This window comes from Elephas maximus, chromosome 19 (genome assembly GCF_024166365.1).
Source record: "Elephas maximus indicus isolate mEleMax1 chromosome 19, mEleMax1 primary haplotype, whole genome shotgun sequence".
NCBI classification, from domain to species: domain Eukaryota; kingdom Metazoa; phylum Chordata; class Mammalia; order Proboscidea; family Elephantidae; genus Elephas; species Elephas maximus.
In genome coordinates, this window is record NC_064837.1 from 49,636,973 (window position 1) to 49,657,052 (window position 20,080).

General features: G+C 43.3%; 2 protein-coding genes across 7 annotated transcripts; one reads left to right on the top strand and one right to left on the bottom strand.

Annotated features, from left to right (window-relative positions):
• The first annotated feature begins 182 nt into the window (after window positions 1–182).
• Window positions 183–7,381, top strand: CNTD1 (cyclin N-terminal domain containing 1). Its single transcript, XM_049860522.1, has 7 exons — window positions 183–351; window positions 3,841–3,916; window positions 4,131–4,302; window positions 5,132–5,294; window positions 5,789–5,933; window positions 6,509–6,605; window positions 7,211–7,381. The coding sequence occupies exons 1-7, from the start codon at window positions 183–185 to the stop codon at window positions 7,379–7,381; spliced, it is 993 nt and encodes a 330-aa protein (XP_049716479.1).
• A 1,281-nt stretch (window positions 7,382–8,662) lies between these two features.
• BECN1 (beclin 1) lies at window positions 8,663–18,459 on the bottom strand. 6 transcript variants are annotated; one of them, XM_049860516.1, is made up of 12 exons: window positions 18,407–18,459; window positions 17,937–18,065; window positions 15,712–15,779; window positions 14,745–14,803; window positions 13,997–14,087; window positions 13,764–13,900; window positions 13,408–13,602; window positions 12,349–12,495; window positions 10,924–11,073; window positions 10,190–10,250; window positions 9,566–9,708; window positions 8,663–8,846 (listed from the first exon to the last, which is right to left on the bottom strand). In XM_049860516.1, exons 1-12 carry the CDS (start codon window positions 18,417–18,419, stop codon window positions 8,678–8,680), a joined length of 1,362 nt encoding a protein of 453 aa, XP_049716473.1. In that variant the 5' UTR covers window positions 18,420–18,459; the 3' UTR covers window positions 8,663–8,677. The 6 variants fall into 6 exon arrangements, with proteins under 6 accessions (XP_049716473.1, XP_049716474.1, XP_049716476.1 ...); XM_049860517.1 differs by having other exon boundaries at window positions 18,326–18,459; XM_049860519.1 differs by having other exon boundaries at window positions 18,425–18,445.
• Window positions 18,460–20,080: the final 1,621 nt, after the last annotated feature.

The window sequence follows — 20,080 nt, forward strand, 5'->3', positions numbered from 1 at the left end:
AAAGTCTGTGGAGGGCTCGAGGCTGTGGTGGGAAGTTGGGTTTTCCTCAGACTTGAGGCGAGGACGAGCACACTGGAAGCGGACGAGAAATCCAGGGTGTGGCAGAAGACTCTGGAGAGAAGCTAAGGGGACCAACTTATGGATCCGGTGAACGGTTCAGGAGCCCAAAAAGGCATTTGAAAATGGATGGATCCGTGAGGCGAAGCCTGGTTTCTCTCAGCGACTTTCACTTTGGAGCTGTTGCCACAGAGACCATCGAAGACGCTCTGCTCCACTTGGCCCAGCAGAATGAGCAAGCAGTGCAGGCGGCTGTGGGCCGGAGGGGCAGCTTCAGGGAGACCCGGATCGTGGGTGTGGATGCAGGACCGGGGAACCGGGTTCACGGGGGACTGGGGCATCTGGCTTGACGCACCAACCTTGAGATTCGGTCTACTTTATTCATTCAATAATTTTTGTTACCCAGTGCCGTCGAGTTGAATGAATTTTTGTTAGTACTTACTAAATACCAGGTGCTGGGATACAGTGAACAAGACACAGCATTACCCTACCCTTGATTTCTTCAACATGTGTAGAGTACTAATTGGCACTGCTTCAGTGGTTAAGCCTTTGGCTGCTAATCAAAAGGTCGGCAGTTCCAATCCATCAGCTGCTCTTTGGAAACCTTATGGGGCAGTTCTACTCTGTCCTATAGGGTTACTAAGAGTCAGAATTGACTCAATGGCGATAGGTTCAGTTTGTTTTCAGGTAGAAAACCGTAATACAGTCCTTGTTTTCAAAGTACGTGCAATCCTTGGGCGGGGGGGGGGGGGGATATTAGGACAAATAAGCAAATGACTAGGTACAAATATGGTGATATAAGTGGCCTAAGAGATAAAACAAGCTTTTACGGGGATTAAAAGAAGGATGGGATAAGGTAGCAATCCTGACTCATGGCCACCCCATATGTGTCAGAGTAGAATTGCACCCCATAGAGTTTTTCAGTGGCTGATTTTTCAGACCTGGATTGCCAGGTCTTTCTTCCAAGGTACCTCTGGGTGGACTTGAACTTCCAAGCTTTCAGTTAGCAGCCAAGCACATTAACCAATTAATGGAGTCCTCCAGGAATCCTTTTAAGGTAGACCTTGAAGGAAGGATATTTGGATTGGTGAAGGTGGAGGAGGTGGACAGTATTGCAACCAAAAGGGACTAGCATGAGTAAAGCTATGGAGATAGAGAAGCTTAGGGTGAGTATGGGTACAGTGAAGTCCAGGTTGGTCAGAGTGTGTGGAAGAGTAGTTGAAATTAAGATCAGAAAAGTAGTTTGAGGACATTCTGTGTGGAACTGTGAATGCCAGGGTAAGGGACTTATACTTGGTTTTGTAGGGAAACAAGAAGGGATTGAAGGTTTTTGAATAAGAGAGTGATATGAATGTAAATTTTGTTTAAGAAAAATTATTTTGGCAGCAATGTAAAGGATGGATTAAACTAGAGAGAGAAAGGAAGTAGGTAGACCAGTGGAGTGTGTGTCAGTAATCTAGGTGACAGGGCAGAGGGAAGGGCAAGGGAAGATGTGTTAAAAACATTTCAAAGATAAAATCCATAGTTCTACAATAGATGAATTTAAGAAGTGAAGAAAACCAATATGACTATGCCAAAGGGTAGAGCCGAGATGGGGAGTATAGTGGTGTCATTAAGAGAAACACAATATGCACACATTGAAAAAATAAAAGGAAACTTGATTTTTTTTTTTTACTTTTAACAACTGTATTGAGGCATAATTGGTATACAATAAACTATGTGTTTATAGTGTATAATTTTATGTCTTGACATATGTATACACCCACAAAACCATCACCACAATCAAGATAGTGAACATATTCATGATTCCTAGAGCTTCCTTGTGCCTCTTTGCAATTCCACTCCTCCCCACCCTTCTCCCAAGCAACCAACGATCAGCTTTCTGTCTCTATAAATTAGTTTGCATTTTCTAGAATTTTGTATAAGTAGAATCATACTCTATGTACTGTTTTGTTGTCTTCTTTCTTTCACTTAGCATAATTCCTTTGAAATCCACATTATTGCCTGTATCAACAGTTACTTTTCATTGCTGAGTAGTATTCCATTATATGGATATACCACGATGTTGCTATATTCACTAATTGATGGACATTTGGGTAGGAAACTTGATCTTCGTTTGGACAGATAGCCATTGTGCTTTGGGAGCTACTGAGTTTAAGGTGCTGGCAGAACACCTAGAGGAAAGTCTCCAGTAGGCTGTTTAAAAAGTGGGTTAGAAGTAGAGGTTTGGGACTCATCACCATAATGATTGCTGAAACTGTGGCAGATGATGAGTTCCTGGAGGGAGAAGAGAGAAGCAGGTCAAGAACCGTTCCTTGGGAAACATTTTGTGTTCAAGGAACTGGAGTAGGAAAGAGTGGTGAAGGAAATAAAAGGAGTGGTTGAAGAGAGAGGAACAGAACCACGAAACCTTTGGGAGAGTTTCATGGATGATGGTCAGCAGTTTCAAATGCTTCAAGGATATTAACAGAAATGAGGATTGCAAAAAGGCCATGCTATTTAACAATCTGGATGTATTTATTGACCTTTGAGATAATTTCAGCAAGTTGAGAAAGGTAGACACCAAAGTGCAGAAAATGAGGGAGTGAATGATGAAGTGCAAGCAGCAAGTAAGTGTAAGCTAGGCTTTCAAGAAATGAACAATGAAAGGAAGGAGAGAGATGGAGCTAGTTAGGTCATCTAGAGTATTTTGCTGAATTGCTCACACTAATTCTCTTCGGCATCGGGCATTGCTAGCAGAGCTGTGATCTCTGTAGCAATTAGGTTTTGTACACATATCTATGTGTAATGTGTGTTGAATAGATTGTTAAACTGTTCGGTGCTAGCTTGATATTTTTATAGTTTTTTTTCTTCCAAGCAAGTTAGATTTTCTCTGCAGACATATGGTAATTTGACTACTGTAAACATAATTCTTTGCTGATCAATGCTAAAAGTTCCTAGGTCTGCGGGAGCTTTCTTTGTTGAGGACTGACATTTACCCTTATTTCCACGCTCTAATGAAAATGATATTGAAAGCTAAATAGAATTCTATCTGGGGCTGTTCTTTCAAAGAGAAACAGAGGCAACCTAAAATCTTGCCAAGTAATCTTGCCCTTCCCACTTTCCCAATGATTTCTTTCCCCCAAATTAGGCTATGTTCCCTGATTTTTGGGATGTTTCTTCAAAACAAGCCACTTCACAGTAACAAACTTGCTCCTGGGGAGAGGCTCAGCGACCACAGATTTACCCAACAAACTAGTGGTAGAGAGATGGTGTCCAGCTGTAAGGTGAATCGTGTTTGTAAAGCAATGGGAGTTCTCCAGAGGGTGGTTACTAAACAAACAGTGTCATAAAGAATACTGAAGCTCCAGGAGGGACCTTTCCGTTCCTGCCAACATTCCACTGAAAACAGAATATAGGGGTTAGGTTTTTCATCCATCCAAGAATCCCCCTTGGACCTGGTGGCTCCCAGCATGGTGTAGAGGCCAACTAGACCAGCTAGGTATGTTTGTGTGTAACTGGCCAGGCCTTTTACCGGCTGAAACCCACAGGAAGGCCTAAGGGACACTGAAGGGGCTTGGTAAGCCCTTATCTTTGCCACTCAGTCAGCCTCCTTTTCATGTCTCTGATCTGCCTGTTGGCAGCAAAGAGGACTAAACTCAGTTTTGGTTGTTTCAGTCTCATCTTTCTCACCTCCTGACCCTCTTCCTTTGGCCCCACCATGGCTTTTACCCAATGCCAAGAGTTCGCAGAGTGGTTTTGGTTGCATCTTGTGAATTAGGTTCTTCTTTCCTGTTTTGGCAGAGTTTGTTTTTCTCCTGTCTGAACAATGGTGTCTGGAGAAATCTGTCAGCTACCAGGCTGTAGAAATCCTAGAAAGGTAAAGCCCTGAGCATAAGGCTAATGTATCCAAATCTTGGGAAAGTACTAGTTGCCCCTTAACTGGAGTTCTGGTTTTGCATCCTCCTTTTTTTACATGCAAATTTCTTAGCCAGCAATTGATACTAGAGATGATAAGCTATAGCAGAGTTTGAAGCACAACCTCCTTTTAGTTTGAGTGTAGACTGTTTACTCTCCCTTTCTCTTTCTTATAGGTTTATGGTCAAGCAGGCAGAGAACATCTGCAGACAAGCCACACTCCAGCTGAGAGATGAGAAGACAGAGCCTCAGAACTGGAGGGCTCTGAAAGAGCAGCTTTTCAACAAGTTTATCCTGCGCCTTGTGTCATGCGTTCAGCTGGCCAGCAAACTTTCCTTCCACTACAAAGTAAGGAGCTAGGGTTGCTCATGGGCACCTAGGTGTTAGGAAGAAACCAGTCCATCCTAAGGTGGCTGTGAGAAATCTACTCCTAGGCTAGGCTAGGTGATTTTATTCTAGTGGAAATTCCAGAGTGCAATTATGTTTCCTAAGCATGCCTCCAAAACATGTGCACGTGCGCACAGGCACACACACACGCACACACACACAATCAAAGTCACACAGAGGCACTTATTAAATAGCCTGAAGTTCTGTTCCCAAAGTATAATTGCTGGACAGATGCCATCATTCATACAAGTAACCTTCCCTCCCCTTGGGCTCAAGGACAGTTTACATAAGGTACCTGAATTGCCGACGTACCTATCAGTATTAAAGGCAAACTATTACATTTAAAAAGGATAAAGTGTCTCCACATTACTAATGCTGTACAGTAAAATACCATTCATTCAACAGGTATTTATTGTCTTCTATGGTCAGATATTGCACTAGATGCCATGGCTACAAACAGAAAAATACTGTCTGTGGTCTCAATGAATTATCTAATGGGAGAAGACACACAGGCGAAGAGTGTAAATGAAGCAAGGGATGGGTGGATCCTAAGAGAAAAAGGAGTTAGGGAAAACAAAGAGCAGTGGGAGGAAAGGGAGGAAGATCCACATATAGGAGACAGCAAATGTAAAGGTTGGGAGAGGGAGAGCATGGTGGGGTTTGGGAAACTGCAAATAATTCTATGTGGTAAGCAGAGTGGAAGGGGGAATTACCAAAAGACTGGAAGTGACGGCATGGGCTGCGTATACAATGCCAACATGTGTGATCTTTTTTGTTTTTCTTTGCTCAGATAATCAGCAATGTTACAGTCCTGAATTTCCTCCAGGCTCTAGGGTACCAACACACAAAAGAAGAACTCCTGGAGTCAGAGCTTGATGTTTTGAAGTCCCTGAACTTCCAAGTCAATCTACCCACTCCGCTGGCATATGTGGAGATGCTCCTAGAGGTTTTAGGTACTTTATTAAGTGTGTCAGGGGATATGGGTTCGAATCTTCCATAGACGGCAATAAAAAATGTGCCTAGGGGCTTGGTGGCAGTGGGCAGAACCTGCCAATGAGGAACAGCGGAAAGTCCGATGATATCTCCGGATGGCTGAGGGAGGTGTGCACTGGTACTTGTCAGGGGAAGAGGCTGAGGTTTCACCAGCTGGCTTCTACCTGGAATAACTAGACACTCCCTTATTGCAGGATCAAAGAGTTCATTTTGTGGAGAGGGACAGGATAAGAGGGGAGCAAACAAATATAATTGTATATATACTTAGATGGAGATTTCTTTACCCTATAGGGTCACTATGAGTCAGAATTGACTTGATGGCACGTAACGTAGTAGAACGTAGCAAGCAGAAAGTATACAATACCATCTTAACGGCTTTATGTCACATGACAACTGTGGTTATGATCAGAGAAGATCCACTTAATGCTTCTTACCATGTCCATACTCCATCTAGGATACAATGGCTGTTTGGTCCCAGCCACACAGCTGCATGCAACTTGCCTGACATTGCTTGACCTGGTCTATCTTCTGCACGAACCCATATATGAGAGTCTGTTGAGGGCTTCAATTGAGAACTCCACACCCAGTCAGCTACAAGGGTAAGGCAATTCCCATTGGGTAGGCTCCTTTCAGAAACGGAGTGGTGGACAAGACCTTGGAGAATGGAATTAACCTGGCAAACCATTCAGTCCGTAGATAACCTGCATAGGTTACCTGGTTCATTAATTTCCAATGTGTTTCTTGGATGTAGATGACTGAGCCCAATCAGCAAAACCTTTAAGGCTTTTACCTTTAAATTTAAATTAGTTCAAGTAACTAACATGTTCTTTCCTAGTTCTTCTTTTATAGCTGCTTATGACTTGCCATTACGCCATTACTAGACTGCTTTTATAGCCACTTAGGAAAAAAAAAAAAAGCCAGTCACAGGGTTGCAACTTGGACAAATGTGTTTGATTAGTATAAAGTCGGACTGGTAAGGTCTTACATTTGTTAGGGAGACAGATGGAACAACAAAAGGCCTGTAAACCATCCAGATACAAGGCTCATGTTTTAATCCCAGTCTAAAAAATTGAAGATGACCAACATTAATTCATAGTTGAAGTTCCATGACCCTAGAATTTGGAAGATCAAGTCTCATTATAGCTCCAAAATTAATACGGTTTTAATCACTCAGGGAAAAGTTCATGTCAGTGAAGGAAGACTTCATGCTTTTGGCAGTAGGAATCATTGCAGCAAGTGCTTTCATCCAAAACCATGAGTGCTGGAGCCAGGTACGCACCACTGAACAAGACCAGCATGGTCAGAATTAATGTAATAGACAGCATTCCCCCAACAGTTAAACAGAAGACAACCTACAAAAGATAAGTGCCAAGAACCAGGATGGGGATAAATGAGCAGGATTTGGGAAGGGGAAAACTAGGGTAGAACTGAAAAGTTTTCTCCAATTTTCCTCTTTTTAAGTGAAATTGGAAATGGGTGCCCAAGTTCATCTTGTTTGTTTCCCTTTATGATGATGACCCACTGTTAACGTTATAGTCTAGTAAGTGTCTCCTCCCAAAGAGAGAAAATGTCAAGACCCAGGTACCCCTCTCATATTTCACCAAACTTATCTGAGCAGAGGGAATATCTAGCAGAATGTTTCCATGCTAACGCTATCAGGACAAAAGTATCCTAATGTAATTTAGCCATTGGCAAACACTGGAATCTGGATTTAATCTTCCCCCAAAGTTCAGAGAAACTAAAAAATATACATTTGGCTTGAGACAGCATCCAAACTCTGTGTGTGTGTGTGTGTGCATGCGTGCATGTGCGCGTGTGCGCACTAAAGCATGTTGAGATGATTTAATAAGAAGACATCTGTCTCTGATTTCTGAAGGTTGTAGGGCATCTGCAGAGCATCACTGGCATTGCCTTGGAGAGCATTGCTGAGTTCTCTTATGCAATCCTGACTCACAGCGTGGGAGCCAACACTCCAGGGCGACAGCAGCCTGTTCCTCCCCACCTGGCGGCCAGGGCTCTGAGGGCTGCTGCTTCCTCCAACACATGAGGCAGGCTGAATCCGCCAAATATAAACAACCTTCCATCACTGCAGCCATCCCTCCCCTTGTTGACTTTCATTACTCAGGGTGCAAAAGCTCCAAGTATCTTTTGAACTGTATTTTGTGTTCTATGTTCAGGCTTATTTTTCTGTGTCAGAGAGGGTTAAGGTGGACAAAACATGTCCTTTTCATTGTATTCAGCTGAAAATGTCACAGAGCTGGGAGGAGATAGGATATTCGTGAAGCTGATTCATTTTTGTTTCGTAAGATATTTATGGCTTTTTTCTTTAACTATTAATTTCATTGAGAGAACATTCGATTAGCAAATGTATTATATACACTTTTACAACAATAAAAAAAAAGAGAGAGAACATTGGACATGGAGATTAGTATTAACCAGGGGCCTAAAAACCCAAACTATCTGGGTGACCTTGGCTAAGCCTCAAGAAGTAACCTTTATTTCCCTTTACAGTTAGCTTAACACCTCCATTCTGCTGAGATCTACACCAATAGGGCTTCCTCTACAGCTGCCTATTTTCACTCATCATCTTCTTTTTAAAACTAAAAACTAACCCATCTCTAAACATGTTCCAAAAGGATCTAATGGATGCACCTGAACCCAATTCTCCCAGAATACAAAGTACTCTGTTTTAAAGAAAAACCCAAAAGCACACCTCTGGGCAGTTATCAGACTGCAGCAACTCTTTTATTACAAATAATTAAATCTTTCCATAATGCTCAAACAGTATCAAACACCATTTCATATCTCTAACACAGAGCGGAGGAGGCATTCACTAGAGCCAAGTGAGAAGTGTTAAGTTCCAAGCTTCTAATCACAGCACATCGTGACCAGGCAAAGCTTGTATGTCATTTTCCCACATTACCCAACTGTGCGCCTCGCACATCTCGCTCATCTTAGTGGAGACCAAGGTTTCTATTTCATGTTGTAGATGCAAGAAGTGGAGAGAGAAAATCCAGTGGAAGCACATCCATATCAATTTAACTCTTAGTTTTAAAAAAACCAACAAAAAACTTAAATTAGTAGTTTTAGGGAAGGGAGGAAAGGAAGGCATGGGATTAAGAGTCAAAACTACAACAGGGACTGGTAGCTATCCACGGTATGTTGTAGCTCTGGAAACTGTCATTTGATATTCTAAAATATATAAAGTGGCTTTCATGATTTTTTTTTTTTTGGTATTGTAAACATTTGCTGTTCAGTATTATCCAAATTTAATTTAAAACATTTTTTTGCAAACAAAAATTAAAGCCTTTAAGGCAAACATCCTCCTAAAAAAAAAAAGGGGTCATTTGTTATAAAACTGTGAGGACACCCAAGCAAGACCCCATTTAAGATTCGTCAACATGAATTTGAGAGCTTTTGTCCACTGTTCCTCAGAGTTAAACTGGGTTTTGATGGAATAGGAGCCGCCGCTGCCTCCTGTGTCTTCAATCTTGCCTTTCTCCACATCCATCCTGCAGATGGACACAGCAGAGCTCATTAGTAACTGAGATCTAAGTCAGCTCAGGCAAAGGGGTAGGGACTTGATCATGGGACCATTCACGTCATTTTTTCTATTAAAGAACTCTTGGCAAGGAATGGTAGTGTATTTTGGATTTGCTTGAAAGCCAAAAATCAAGAAGGCTGTCACAAGAGCCTCATTGTCATTGTGGAGTACAGGGACAGAACACACACCCAAACAGATGAGAAGCCAGGAGCTAGGGGTGAGTGAGGGTTACAGTACTCCTCACTGTTTTCCTGTGCATCCCTGAACTCATGGGGAGAGAAGGGAGACAGAAGAAAGGAAATGCTTTGTTTGGGGTGATAGAAACAGGCAGTCTTATTCCTTGAACTAAGATTTCTATCTATCACTGAGCTCCTACAAGATTTGAAAAAATAAGCATTCCTGTGTATTTCCAGAGGTTTTGGGAAAAACCTTCCTGAACTTGAGCTCTGTGCCAAGAAAACTCCTGTAGCCATCTTAGACAACATTCTTTCTCTTCAGGGCCAGGTTATCACATTCCATCCTGCTCGCAGTTGTTGGATTGGTCTTTGCCCATCAGTGTTGTGTGATTTTGCATCATTTTCTGCTTTCCTGCCACCTATGCTATGTTTTGCTCCCATTCTTACTATCCCTTCAATTCTGTTCAGTTTGGCCCTACTGAAGGCTCATGCAGCTTTGGAAAATACTGACCTATAAGGAAGACAAAAACGTGTCTCGCCTTTCTCAACCTCTTCTTTGAACTGCTGCACACAGTCCAGGAAAGCCACCATTGCATGGTCAAACTTGTTGTCCCAGAAAAACCGCAACCCCCCCGAACAGTATAACGGCAGCTCCTGCCCAAGAAGAAAGAAAAGGCTATGCATATGGCACCAAGACAAACTACCAGAGACTGTTCCAGTTCTATCGATCAAGGCATGCTCTGACTGTATTCCACTAGAAACAAAAACTGTGGTTGGATTATATTTTCTATAATCTCAAACAACTGCAATAACCTTGGGCAAATAACAGTGCACTCAGGACTATTTCCTGGTCAATGGAGATGTACAAAATATCAACCTCACGGTCACTCCCTCCCCATGTTGGCACACAAATCCTCCCATGTAATGACCATATCCTTTTTCAACAGACTATAAAAACCTAATTTTTCTATAGAGGCGTCATAGACCTACTCCTGAACTTACCACACCCATTGGCTCTTTGGGAGTCACCACAGTCTAAGAAATAAACTGAACAATGCCAGTATCAAAACTAAACCAGCCATTTCGTTAGTAGGTATAAGAACTCTATCACTGAAAATGGAGCATCCCAGAGTACCTTAGATTTGTCTGTCAGAGACTCCAGGTATGAGTGGTTTCCATAGGGAACAAGTCGATACCTAAAATGGAAAAGCAGACAGAAATGGATGCAGTAGTCCTCCTGAAGTGATTATTGGAAAGTTATAATCCAGTGACTTTCAATCTTCATCTTACCCGGGGGCCTCTTTTATTATTTCTACCCCTCTCTCCCTGGAGCCCTTGTGGAGCAGTGGTTAAGTGTTTGGTTGCTAAGCAAAAGGTCAGCAGTTCGAATCCACCAGCAGCTCCTTGGAAATTTTATGGGGTAGTTCTACTCTGTCCTACAAGATTGCTATGAGTTAGAATTGACTTGACGGCAATGCGTTTGGTTTTTTTAACTCTTCTCTCCACCTCCCCATATGCATCATGTTTTAAAAGATTTTGTTTACCAAACTACATTCATTATATAATTGCCTGGGGCCTTTCATGGACAAATGTAATCGGATTAGACAGAAACTGAAAATAGCTTGAGGAACACTAAGGTTCTGGAAACTCGAGATTGGGAACCACTGCTATGTTCATGTAGCTCACTGATTGCTCCATCTGTGGAAAGAGCCCTGTGGTAAGGGGAAAACCACAAGCAGAGACTCCACTCACAGGCAACTCCAAGCCTGTTAGAAGCAAGGGGTCCTGTTATAGAGGAGAGTAGGACCAGGTTGGAGGCAGATTATACCAATGACACACCACACCCCAGGAAAGAGCTACATTTCCTACCTCTGAAATTTCAGACCCATCTTATTGGCCAGGGCATGAAGCAGCAACACCGTCTGGCCCCAAGCAGCATTAATCTCATTCCATTCCACAGGAACACTGGGCAGGCGACCCAGTCTGAAGTTATTGATTGTGCCAAATTGTCCACTGTGCCTGCAGAGGAAGACAGAGGGCAGGGAAAAATACAGGGAGAACTTAACACTTAGCAACTTTTGCGATTTCCTACTCTCAACCCAAACCTAACAAACCTCTCTTTATCTTCAGACTCATATATCTAAGCTCTGCTTGGCACTTCAAACACATGTCCAAAACTTAAGTCATGTTTCCCCCTACCACTCAGATGCCAAAGCAGAAACCTGGGTGTCATCCTTGAATCTTTCCTCTCTGACCGCTCCCTCCAAAACCCACTAAGCTCTGTTGATTCTACCTCTTAAATCTCTTAAACCTGCCCACTTCTCTCCAAATTCAATCAATGCCACTACCCCATCTTTTCCTGTTTAGATTCCTGCTAACAAGTCTCCTTACCAACAGCACCATTCTGATTCCCCAACCCATTTCCCGCATTGCAGGTAAAACCATCATTCATAAATGCAAACATAATTATGTCACTTCCCTGCCCAAAATGCTTCAATGGCTCCCACAGCCATCTGGATGAAATCCAACACCCTTAATGAGGTCTACGAGATCCTTCAGAAACTGGTAACTCTCCAGTTTCATATTCTGTCCCTCTCCCCTCTGCACTCAATCTCCAGTCATAATAAGCTCCTTTCAGTTCTCTGAATTCGCCATTCCCTCTTTCCTTTGTTTCTCTAAACATGATGTTCTCTCTGCTGGGAACAACCCCCTCTGCCACCAACTTCTTCTTCAGATTTCAGCTTACACATCAGTCTCCTCTGCGGGAAACTTTCCATGTGGCCTCCCCAAATTGGGTAAAATGCCCTAAAGTGTTCCCACAGTGCCCTGAGTTTACCATTATCACACAGTATTACACTTGCCTATTATTTATCCATCTCTTCCACAAGATTATAAGCAATTAGAAGGTAGACTATATACTGTTTGATGTTGCCCTCCTGGTGCTCAGTAGTGTCTACTACATAGCAGAAGCTCACAGATGTTAGTTGAGTGGATAAAACACTGAATGAATGAATACATGAATGACCTTGGGCACACAAAATCAGCACCAGGCACATAACCAAGTTTTCATGTAGCTTGGTCTACTTTCTTTGGAGGGGTAGATATTACCAAGCTCTAGACTTCTAATCCCTAACAGTGCTTATCCTATCACAAAGAATAAAGAAACCTAGATAGGGTAGAGATGACATGCAGTCCCTATTTGTGGGGAAGTGGGCGCCCTGGCTCAGGGGTCAACAGTTAACATCTAGATAAGCAGCACCTCCCAGATGCTGCTCACCCTCTAGCCCTCATTACCAGATATGAAAGGTTGCATTAAAGACGTTGGTTTTCTTCAGTTTGTCCAGCTGCATCTGGGCATAACGCATCTGGTTTTCTACACTCTTCAGCTCATCATCCAACTCCAGCTGCTGGCGTTTAAATTCACTGTATTCCCTCTGATATCTGCAAGCAGTGAAGGTGGCCATTGAGGGTATTAGTTTTAGAGCTAAAGTTTCCCTCACCAGCACTCGGAATGATTTATTCTAGTGATGATAGTTACACCTAGTCACAGAATCTTTTATATTTGGCATAGATCTTAATCAGAGGAACACACAGGCCCTGGGTCGTTTTGCTTGGGAGGGACAAAAATGTCTCAAATTCCAGCTGCCCATATGCAAAAAGATGGAGGAAAACAGGACTCTCTCAAACCAGAATAAAGTACCTCTTGTATTTCTGACCTTTTCCAAAAGTGAGGTAGGTGGGCTAAGAGTGGCTTCTTCCATGAATCGGCCATAACTGAGTTTCTATAACTTCTCTCCTATATGCTCACTGTCCTTTAAGTAGTTCGTATACACCACCCAATTAAACTTGTTACACTACTCTGAAAAAATTCACTTTTCTTCTCTGTCCTTTACTTCCCCAACCTCAGTTAGTGTCCAACTAAAGGATGGATACTGTGTCTTCTCCACAAGACAGACAGTTCTCTCAAGTCACCACCATCAATGAAACTTTGGGCTGGATGGGAACTACTGTAAGCTAAATCCTCACCTTTTCAGATGAGGACACTGGGTTCTGAGGCTGACCTACCCAAATGAGCCCAGTCCCCTAAAGGACAGAGCCATGACTAGAGCCCTGGTTTCTTCACTTTGTCTAATCAACACCCTTTTTCACTTAACATGCTGATTCTTCATACATAACCCTCCCAATAACCTCCAGAAACAGAGCTTAGAAACAATGGGCAGGATCCAGAGCAGACATGCTGCTGACTGATGGCTGACTGTAGCTTACAGCCTAATCAGACACATTCAGCTGGCAGCTATTTCCTCTCCTGGAGCCTCAAGGGAGGGTAGACAGGAGAATACGATGGTCACTCACTGAGCTTCCTCCTGATCCAGTCTCTCAGCCTCTGCCTGGACCTTCTCGAGATTTTCTGCCACTATCTTGCGGTTCTTTTCCACATCTTCCAGCTCCTGGATCAGCCTCTCCTCCTCCAGTGCCAGCTCTTTCAGCTCCATCTGTAGCTGTTCACCGTCATCCTCATTCATTTGTTCTAAGATTTCCAAACAGCGTCTGCCAAGGACACAGGTAGGCCATACTTACCAGAGAGAAACTGATCTTCCGTTTGCCCGAGTGGAGCACAGCTCCTGGGTTAAGAGCCAAGCAGTCTCTGAGCAGTAACAGCTCCAAGAGCTAGACCTCAGTTTCTGGGCCCTGGCTCTGGAGGCACTCACTTGTAGTTCTGACACTCATTTTCAGTGACGTTGAGCTGGGTGTCCAGCTGGTCTAAAAGAGTATCTGTGCACTCCTCACACAGTGGGTGATCCACATCGGTCTGGCCTGACATGATGTCAAAAAGGTCCCCAGTGACCTGGAAGGATGGGAGAGTCAGGGTGAGGCCTCTATGCTACCTGCCCAACCACCCCCTCCAGGCCCACTGCTTCACACTGGAATGAGGCAGACTTGCCTTCAGTCTTCGGCTGAGGTTCTCCATGGTGCCGCCATCAGATGCCTCCCCGATCAGAGTGAAGCTGTTGGCACTTTCTGTAGACATCATCCTGCAGACAGCCCCCCGCCCACGGGCCACGTGAGGGAGCAGAGAGGCCTCCTCCACCTACTGAGGTGCCAGTGGCAGAGACTCTCAAGAACCGGCTGAGGGGCCTCAAAGAACATACCCACTCCTAGCCTGGCTGACCTCCCAAGGGTACCTCACTCCCAAGGGAAGGCCATGCTGGTCTTCCACAGGGGCGCGAAGCACAAAGGTTGGCCTGGATGGACTAAGGGAGAGGGATATCAAAAATTGATGTGTGTCTACAGTAAAAAAGGAAGGAGAATCAAGAAAGACCATTTTTTAATATTATACACCTTGTCAACTCTATCTCCATCAATGAGAACTAAGGGAACACCTAACAGCATGCACCATTTTAAAATTCTTCTCAAGAGGCATCTCTTTTATTATTACTCCCTCACGTCTTCATCATTTTCTCCATTTTTCATCATTAGAGCTATTGTCCCTTCCCACGGTGTGAATGGCTAAAGGGAAAATCAGTACTGGATAGTGATGGGGCAGGTATGGGGGAGCACATCTTTTCTGGAAGAGCCAGAAGGCTAGGATAATTCACTGCTATCACCTGGCTCCAGGTATCAACTCCTGGGTTCAACTAAAATTCTACTGGCATTTGGTAAGCAACAGGGGGCTGAGGAATAGTAGGCACCTGGCTGGGGGGATGAATCTGCGAGAGACACCATCCTGGCGAGTTTCTATAAATGGCTCCTAAGAAAGAAATAAGATGGCATTAGAGTTCTGACAGCTTAGAAGTGGAGTCTGTTTCTCAAACAGCCCCAGAATGATTCAGCTTTACCCTTGATAACCACAAGACTTGATAAACCACAGACACTTTATAACTGGGTATTATCTAGTCAAGCCTTGGATATACGCACTGTGAAAGGATCCGTGAACAGACAAACCTCAAGTCTCGCTTGATTTTCTGTAGGAACAGCATTTCTTACCTATGTTATATTCTATTATGGTTATATTTGCATTTTTTGTCAACACTCACTCATCAGGGATTAGGGAAAGAATGTCCTAAATTACAATGCAAGGAAAAAGCCATATCAGACTGCAATGAAGATTGCTATAGTATAGGACAAAGAAGATAATTTATAAGTTTGTGATCTAAATCATATGACATATATCTCTGACAGAGAAAATTATCACTGACGTTATCAGTTCATTCGCAGTTTAAAAATTACATGTTCTCTTATACTGACAATCCCTTCTGACTAGGGTAATCATGTAACTCATTGGCCAAATCAAGATGCTTTTGAGAATAATAGAAGTAACCTAAGAACGCTCTGGGGAGACCTGGACACATAGGTCACCTCACCTCCAATCTATAATGACCAAGAGTTCTGGCCTGTAATTCTGCTTCAAATGAAGAGCCTCTGTTCACATTTTTGCATGGATGCTTCATTCAGTAACTCTAACCTCAGGTTCACTTCTCTACCTTTAATGAACTATAATGGCCTAATCATGTCAAAAGTCTCTTGTTAATCAGAGACCCCAACGTCTGGGGCTCTAGAAGAAGCAAATACCCTGAAAAAACCCAGCTTGTATTCCTGTTTTCATATCAAATCTCCCACTTACAATATTTGTTGAATGGGAGAAGGCACTTCTATTACCTCTCCTGAGTTGGCCTCTTCCCCCTGGGTCTCTCCTGGTTTCACCTGGGCTGTGGCAAGTAATGGAGCTAAAGTGAAGGAAAATACCATGTTAGAAACAAACAAACAAAAAAAAAACCAAACCCACTGCCGTCGAGTCAATTCTGACTCATAGTGACCCCATAGGGCTTCCAGGGCTGTCAGTCTCTATGGAAGCAGATTGCCACATCTTTTTTCTGCAGAGTGGCTGGTGGTTTTGAACCACTGACCTTTTGGTTAGCAGTCGATCTCTTTAACCACTGCACCATCAACCGTTATCTCAAAACAGGAGGGCTTACGACAGTATAGGAAAAGAATGCAACATCCTCATCATCCTTCCCACCTCCAACTTCTTCTTAAAGTACCATTTACATAAAGAAGGATCTCTCATCTTCTCCTCTCCTACCTCGTTAAATCAGATTAAGGAATTGTTAAATTTCTTTACAGCAGGATAATGGCGTCATGATTTTTTTTTTTTAAAGTCCTTATCTTTCAAAGATACTGAAATATTTATAGTATTTATGTTTCTTATTTTCTTCAAAATAATTTGGGGTGGGGGGAATAGATAGGGATGTAGATGAAACATGATTTGATATGTGCTGATAATTGTTGAACCTAGGTGATGGGTATACCTGGGAGTTCATTATATTCTTTGACATGTTTGATAATAAAAGTTAATGTCCCCTTTCCCCTGGAATGGCTGGGAAGGCAGCCAACTCTGGGGAAATGAGACTGTTCTATGTCATCATGACGTGGATTAACGGCTGTATCTGTTTGTCGAAATGTACAGCCAAGATTTGTAAATTTCAATGCATGGCAATTTACCTTATAAAAATAATAATCAAGCGGGGAATGGAAAATGAGTGGAGGTATAGATAATACTAGAATGGCAGAACATTGCTAACTGTTGAAGCTGGACAATGGATACAAGAGAGTTCATTATGTTATTCTCTTGACTTTGTATACGTTTAAATTTGTTTTTATAAAAACTTATATATATTAAAAGGAGTTAATTTCTTTCAAAAAAGAGAAACCAGATAATAATAGCTAACATTTATTGAGCACTGTTTGCCAAGTCCACCGCTCAACCGTTTGTTGTACAGCAGGGGCTTGCATGTTGCTATGATGCTGGAAACCACACCATTGGTATTTTAAATACCAGCAGGGTCACCCATTGTAGACAGGTTTCAGCAGAGCTTCCAGACTGAGACAGACTAAGAAGGCCTGGCAATCTACTTCCCAAAATTAGGCAATGAAAACCCTATAGATCACAACAGAATGTCTTCTGTTATAATGCTGGAAGATAAGCCCCCTAGGTTGGAAGACACTCAAAATACACAGTAGCCAGAACAGTGGATTCAAGCATACCAAAGACCATGAAGATGGTGCAGGACTGGGCAATGTTTTGTTCTGTTGTACATGGGGTCCCCACGAGTCAGAGCTGACTCAATGGCAACTAACAACGATATGCCAAGCATATTCCCAAGTATTTATGTGCTTTGTCATATTTGATCCTTACAACTATCTTACAATGTAGGTTATCAATTCCATTTTACAGATAAAGAAACCAAGGCTTTAGAGAGATTAAGTAACTTCCAAAAAGTCATTCAGCTGTAAATGACAGAGCCAGGATTTAAACCCAAGCAGGCTGACTCCAGACCCAGGAGCTTATTTAAGCTGCCTATTCAGCCTTCTCTTCTTTACCCCCACCCGCCCCCAACTTCATCTTACTTCTTGGAATCAGCTGTTAATAAATTTGAGCCCTGCTCTTCCACTTAGCAGCTGTTGGACATTGGATAAATCACTTAACCTCTCTGAACCTCAATTTCTAATCTGTAAAATTATAATAATGATAGTACTACTCCAGAGGAGTTGTTGCAGGGACTAAATGAAATAATACATGTAACACATTGGTATATGGTAGGTCAACAAATGCCGTTTGTTATGCTCCTTATTCTGAGAAAGCAGCAGGGAAAAAAAGGACCTTTCTTTGCTAGAGAAAGCCCCCAGAAGCACAGAATGTTAGAGCTCCTTTATCTTCCTGATGAGAATATAGGGAGTCAGAGAAGTGAAAAGCCATTCCTAAGTCCTAGGTTCCCATAGCGGGTATGTGGCAGACTACACAGATAGCCAACTTAAGGCCTGTATCTCCAAAGCTGCCCACTTGCCATGATCGTGACCACCCTCATTCCAAGGGTCTCGCTGACCTGTGAGCTCCTGGATGGTGACACGGTCCAGGATCTTGAAGCTCGTGTCCAGTTTCAGGGGCTGGCTGCAGCGCTGGCACACGAAGCTTACCTGCATGGTGCTGCTGGATGTCTTAGACCCCTCCATTCCTGTGGCGGTGGAGAGGAGCCCATGAAGCCGGCCCGTGAACCCCCGACCCAGGGCTCCCACCTGCCTTGCTGGTAGTGGTGAAGGGGAAAATCCCCGCCCGCTCCGTCCCCTCCAGGAGCGGTACACTAGGCCGCCCTGCTTCCGGGCAGCCTGGCTAAAAGCAGTTTAGAACCTGGGGTGAGAGAGTGGGCGCAAGAGGAGCCGTCACAATTCCCAGGTTCCCTTCTAAGGTCTGAGTTCAGCCCTTGATGCTCTTCACCTCGGGGCCCCGGAGCCCGCCACCCAGGTCCAGTCTACCGCGGTGGCACCGTAGCCTCGGGCCTCCCCCTGAATAAAGCACCCAGAACCGCCATCGCACAGACTTCAGCTGCTTCCCGGTCCTTCAGCGGAGAACTTCCGCCCAAGACAGGACGTGACGGGAAGACGGCTGCATCGGTCCGACCTGGTCCGCGGGCATCCGGGCCCACAGCGGCCCCCAAAGGCCAAACTGGGGAAGTGCAGCAGGATTCGGCCTGCTCCCCCCCCCCCCCGCCCACGCCCACGCCGAAGCGCGAAGGTTGAGAGGGGAAGTGGAAGGACGAGTCGAGGGAGAAGGAGTAGGCTTCACTGCTCTGTAATTCGATGTCCTTTCTCAAGATTTGTCACTCCTGAATGGAGCAACTTTAATTCTACCTGCAGAATCAATTTTTAAAAATTCTCTTTAGGAGAGCCGAACTCTTTCAAACGCCCTTGAGGGAGTGGTGAACGCAGTGGGAGGGAGGGTGAAGAGAGAAGGTTTATTGTGTTCTGGTTTTAACAGTTCAGTTATTAATTAGGAAAGGTTGAGGACTCCCACATATTTAACATATTGTGTTGCTGTTGTGTTAGGTGCCATCCAATCGGTTCTGACTCATAGCGGCGGTATGTACAGCAGAGGGAAACACTGCCCGGCCCTGCGCCATCCTAACAATTGTTGTTATGCTTGAGCCCATTGTTGCAGCCACTGTGTCAGTCCATCTCATTGAGGGTCTTACTCTTTTTCACTGACTCTCTACCAAGCAAGATGTCCTTCTCCAGGGACTGGACCCCCCTGATAATATGTCCAAAGTACGTGAGAGGAGTCTCCCCATCCTTGCTTCTAATGAGCATTCTGGCTGAACTTCTTCCAAGACAGACTTGTTCCTTCTTCTGGTAGTCCATGGTATACTCAATATTTAAAAATAAAGTTATAAAACTAAAACATTTTTGACCTGGTTCAGGAATAGCTCAATGGAACATAATACAGTTAAGAAATAGACCAAGTACATAGAGGAATTTAGTACCATATGTGATAAATGTATTTTATTTCATTCAGGAAATGAACTATTTAAAAAATGATGAGAGGCCCACAAAGTCATGTAGACAGCAGTGAGCTGCATCTTTTACTTTTTTACACCAAAAGAGATTCCAAGTTGGTCACAGATTTAAGCATCACAAATACAATAACTAAAGATACTAGATGAAAGCATGACTGAATATTTTTTATAATCCTGGAGTGTGGAAGGTCCGTCTAAGCATGAAATGAGCATAAAGCCAAAAAGGAAAATATTGATGAATTCCACTCCTTAAAAATTATAATTTTCTGAACTATCAAAGACACTGTAAAAAAAAAAATTAGGAAGAAAAATGTGGAGATGGGTTATTGTTTATGGAGTATTGAGCTTTGGTTTGTGGTAATGGAAAAATTGCATTGATTAAGGGTAGGGTTGCACAGCTGATTAATGTGATTGCTGTCAATAAGTTGTACACCTGTAAAAAGTTGGCAAAAGTTGTGTGAGAGTATTTACAACCATGGTCAAAAAAAAAAAAAAAAGAGAGGGAGAGACAGTAGCTACTGAGGCTGCTTAAGTATAACCAAAAACCTCATGGGATTTGGTTCCTTGGTTTGGAGGTTTAGGGTCATGGTTTCATGGGACACCTCAGTTAATTGGCCCAATAATGTGTTAGCGCTTCTGTCCCACCTCCTAGTTTGTTGTGTAGCGCCTGGGATATTAAA

Excerpts from the sequence above, each read along its gene's own strand:
- BECN1 (XM_049860516.1), bottom strand. Across the intron at positions 11,074-12,348 it reads AATGCAACCTTTCATATCTG|GCACAGTGGACAATTTGGCA; the intron begins GTAATGAGGGCT and ends CTTCCTCTGCAG. Across the intron at positions 8,847-9,565 it reads CGTTTTTGTCTTCCTTATAG|GATGGATGTGGAGAAAGGCA; the intron begins GTCAGTATTTTC and ends GTCCATCTGCAG.
- CNTD1 (XM_049860522.1), top strand. The coding sequence starts at position 183 with ATGGATGGATCCGTGAGGCGAAGCCTGGTTTCTCTCAGCGACTTTCAC. Across the intron at positions 3,917-4,130 it reads GCTGTAGAAATCCTAGAAAG|GTTTATGGTCAAGCAGGCAG; the intron begins GTAAAGCCCTGA and ends TCTTTCTTATAG. Across the intron at positions 4,303-5,131 it reads AACTTTCCTTCCACTACAAA|ATAATCAGCAATGTTACAGT; the intron begins GTAAGGAGCTAG and ends TTCTTTGCTCAG.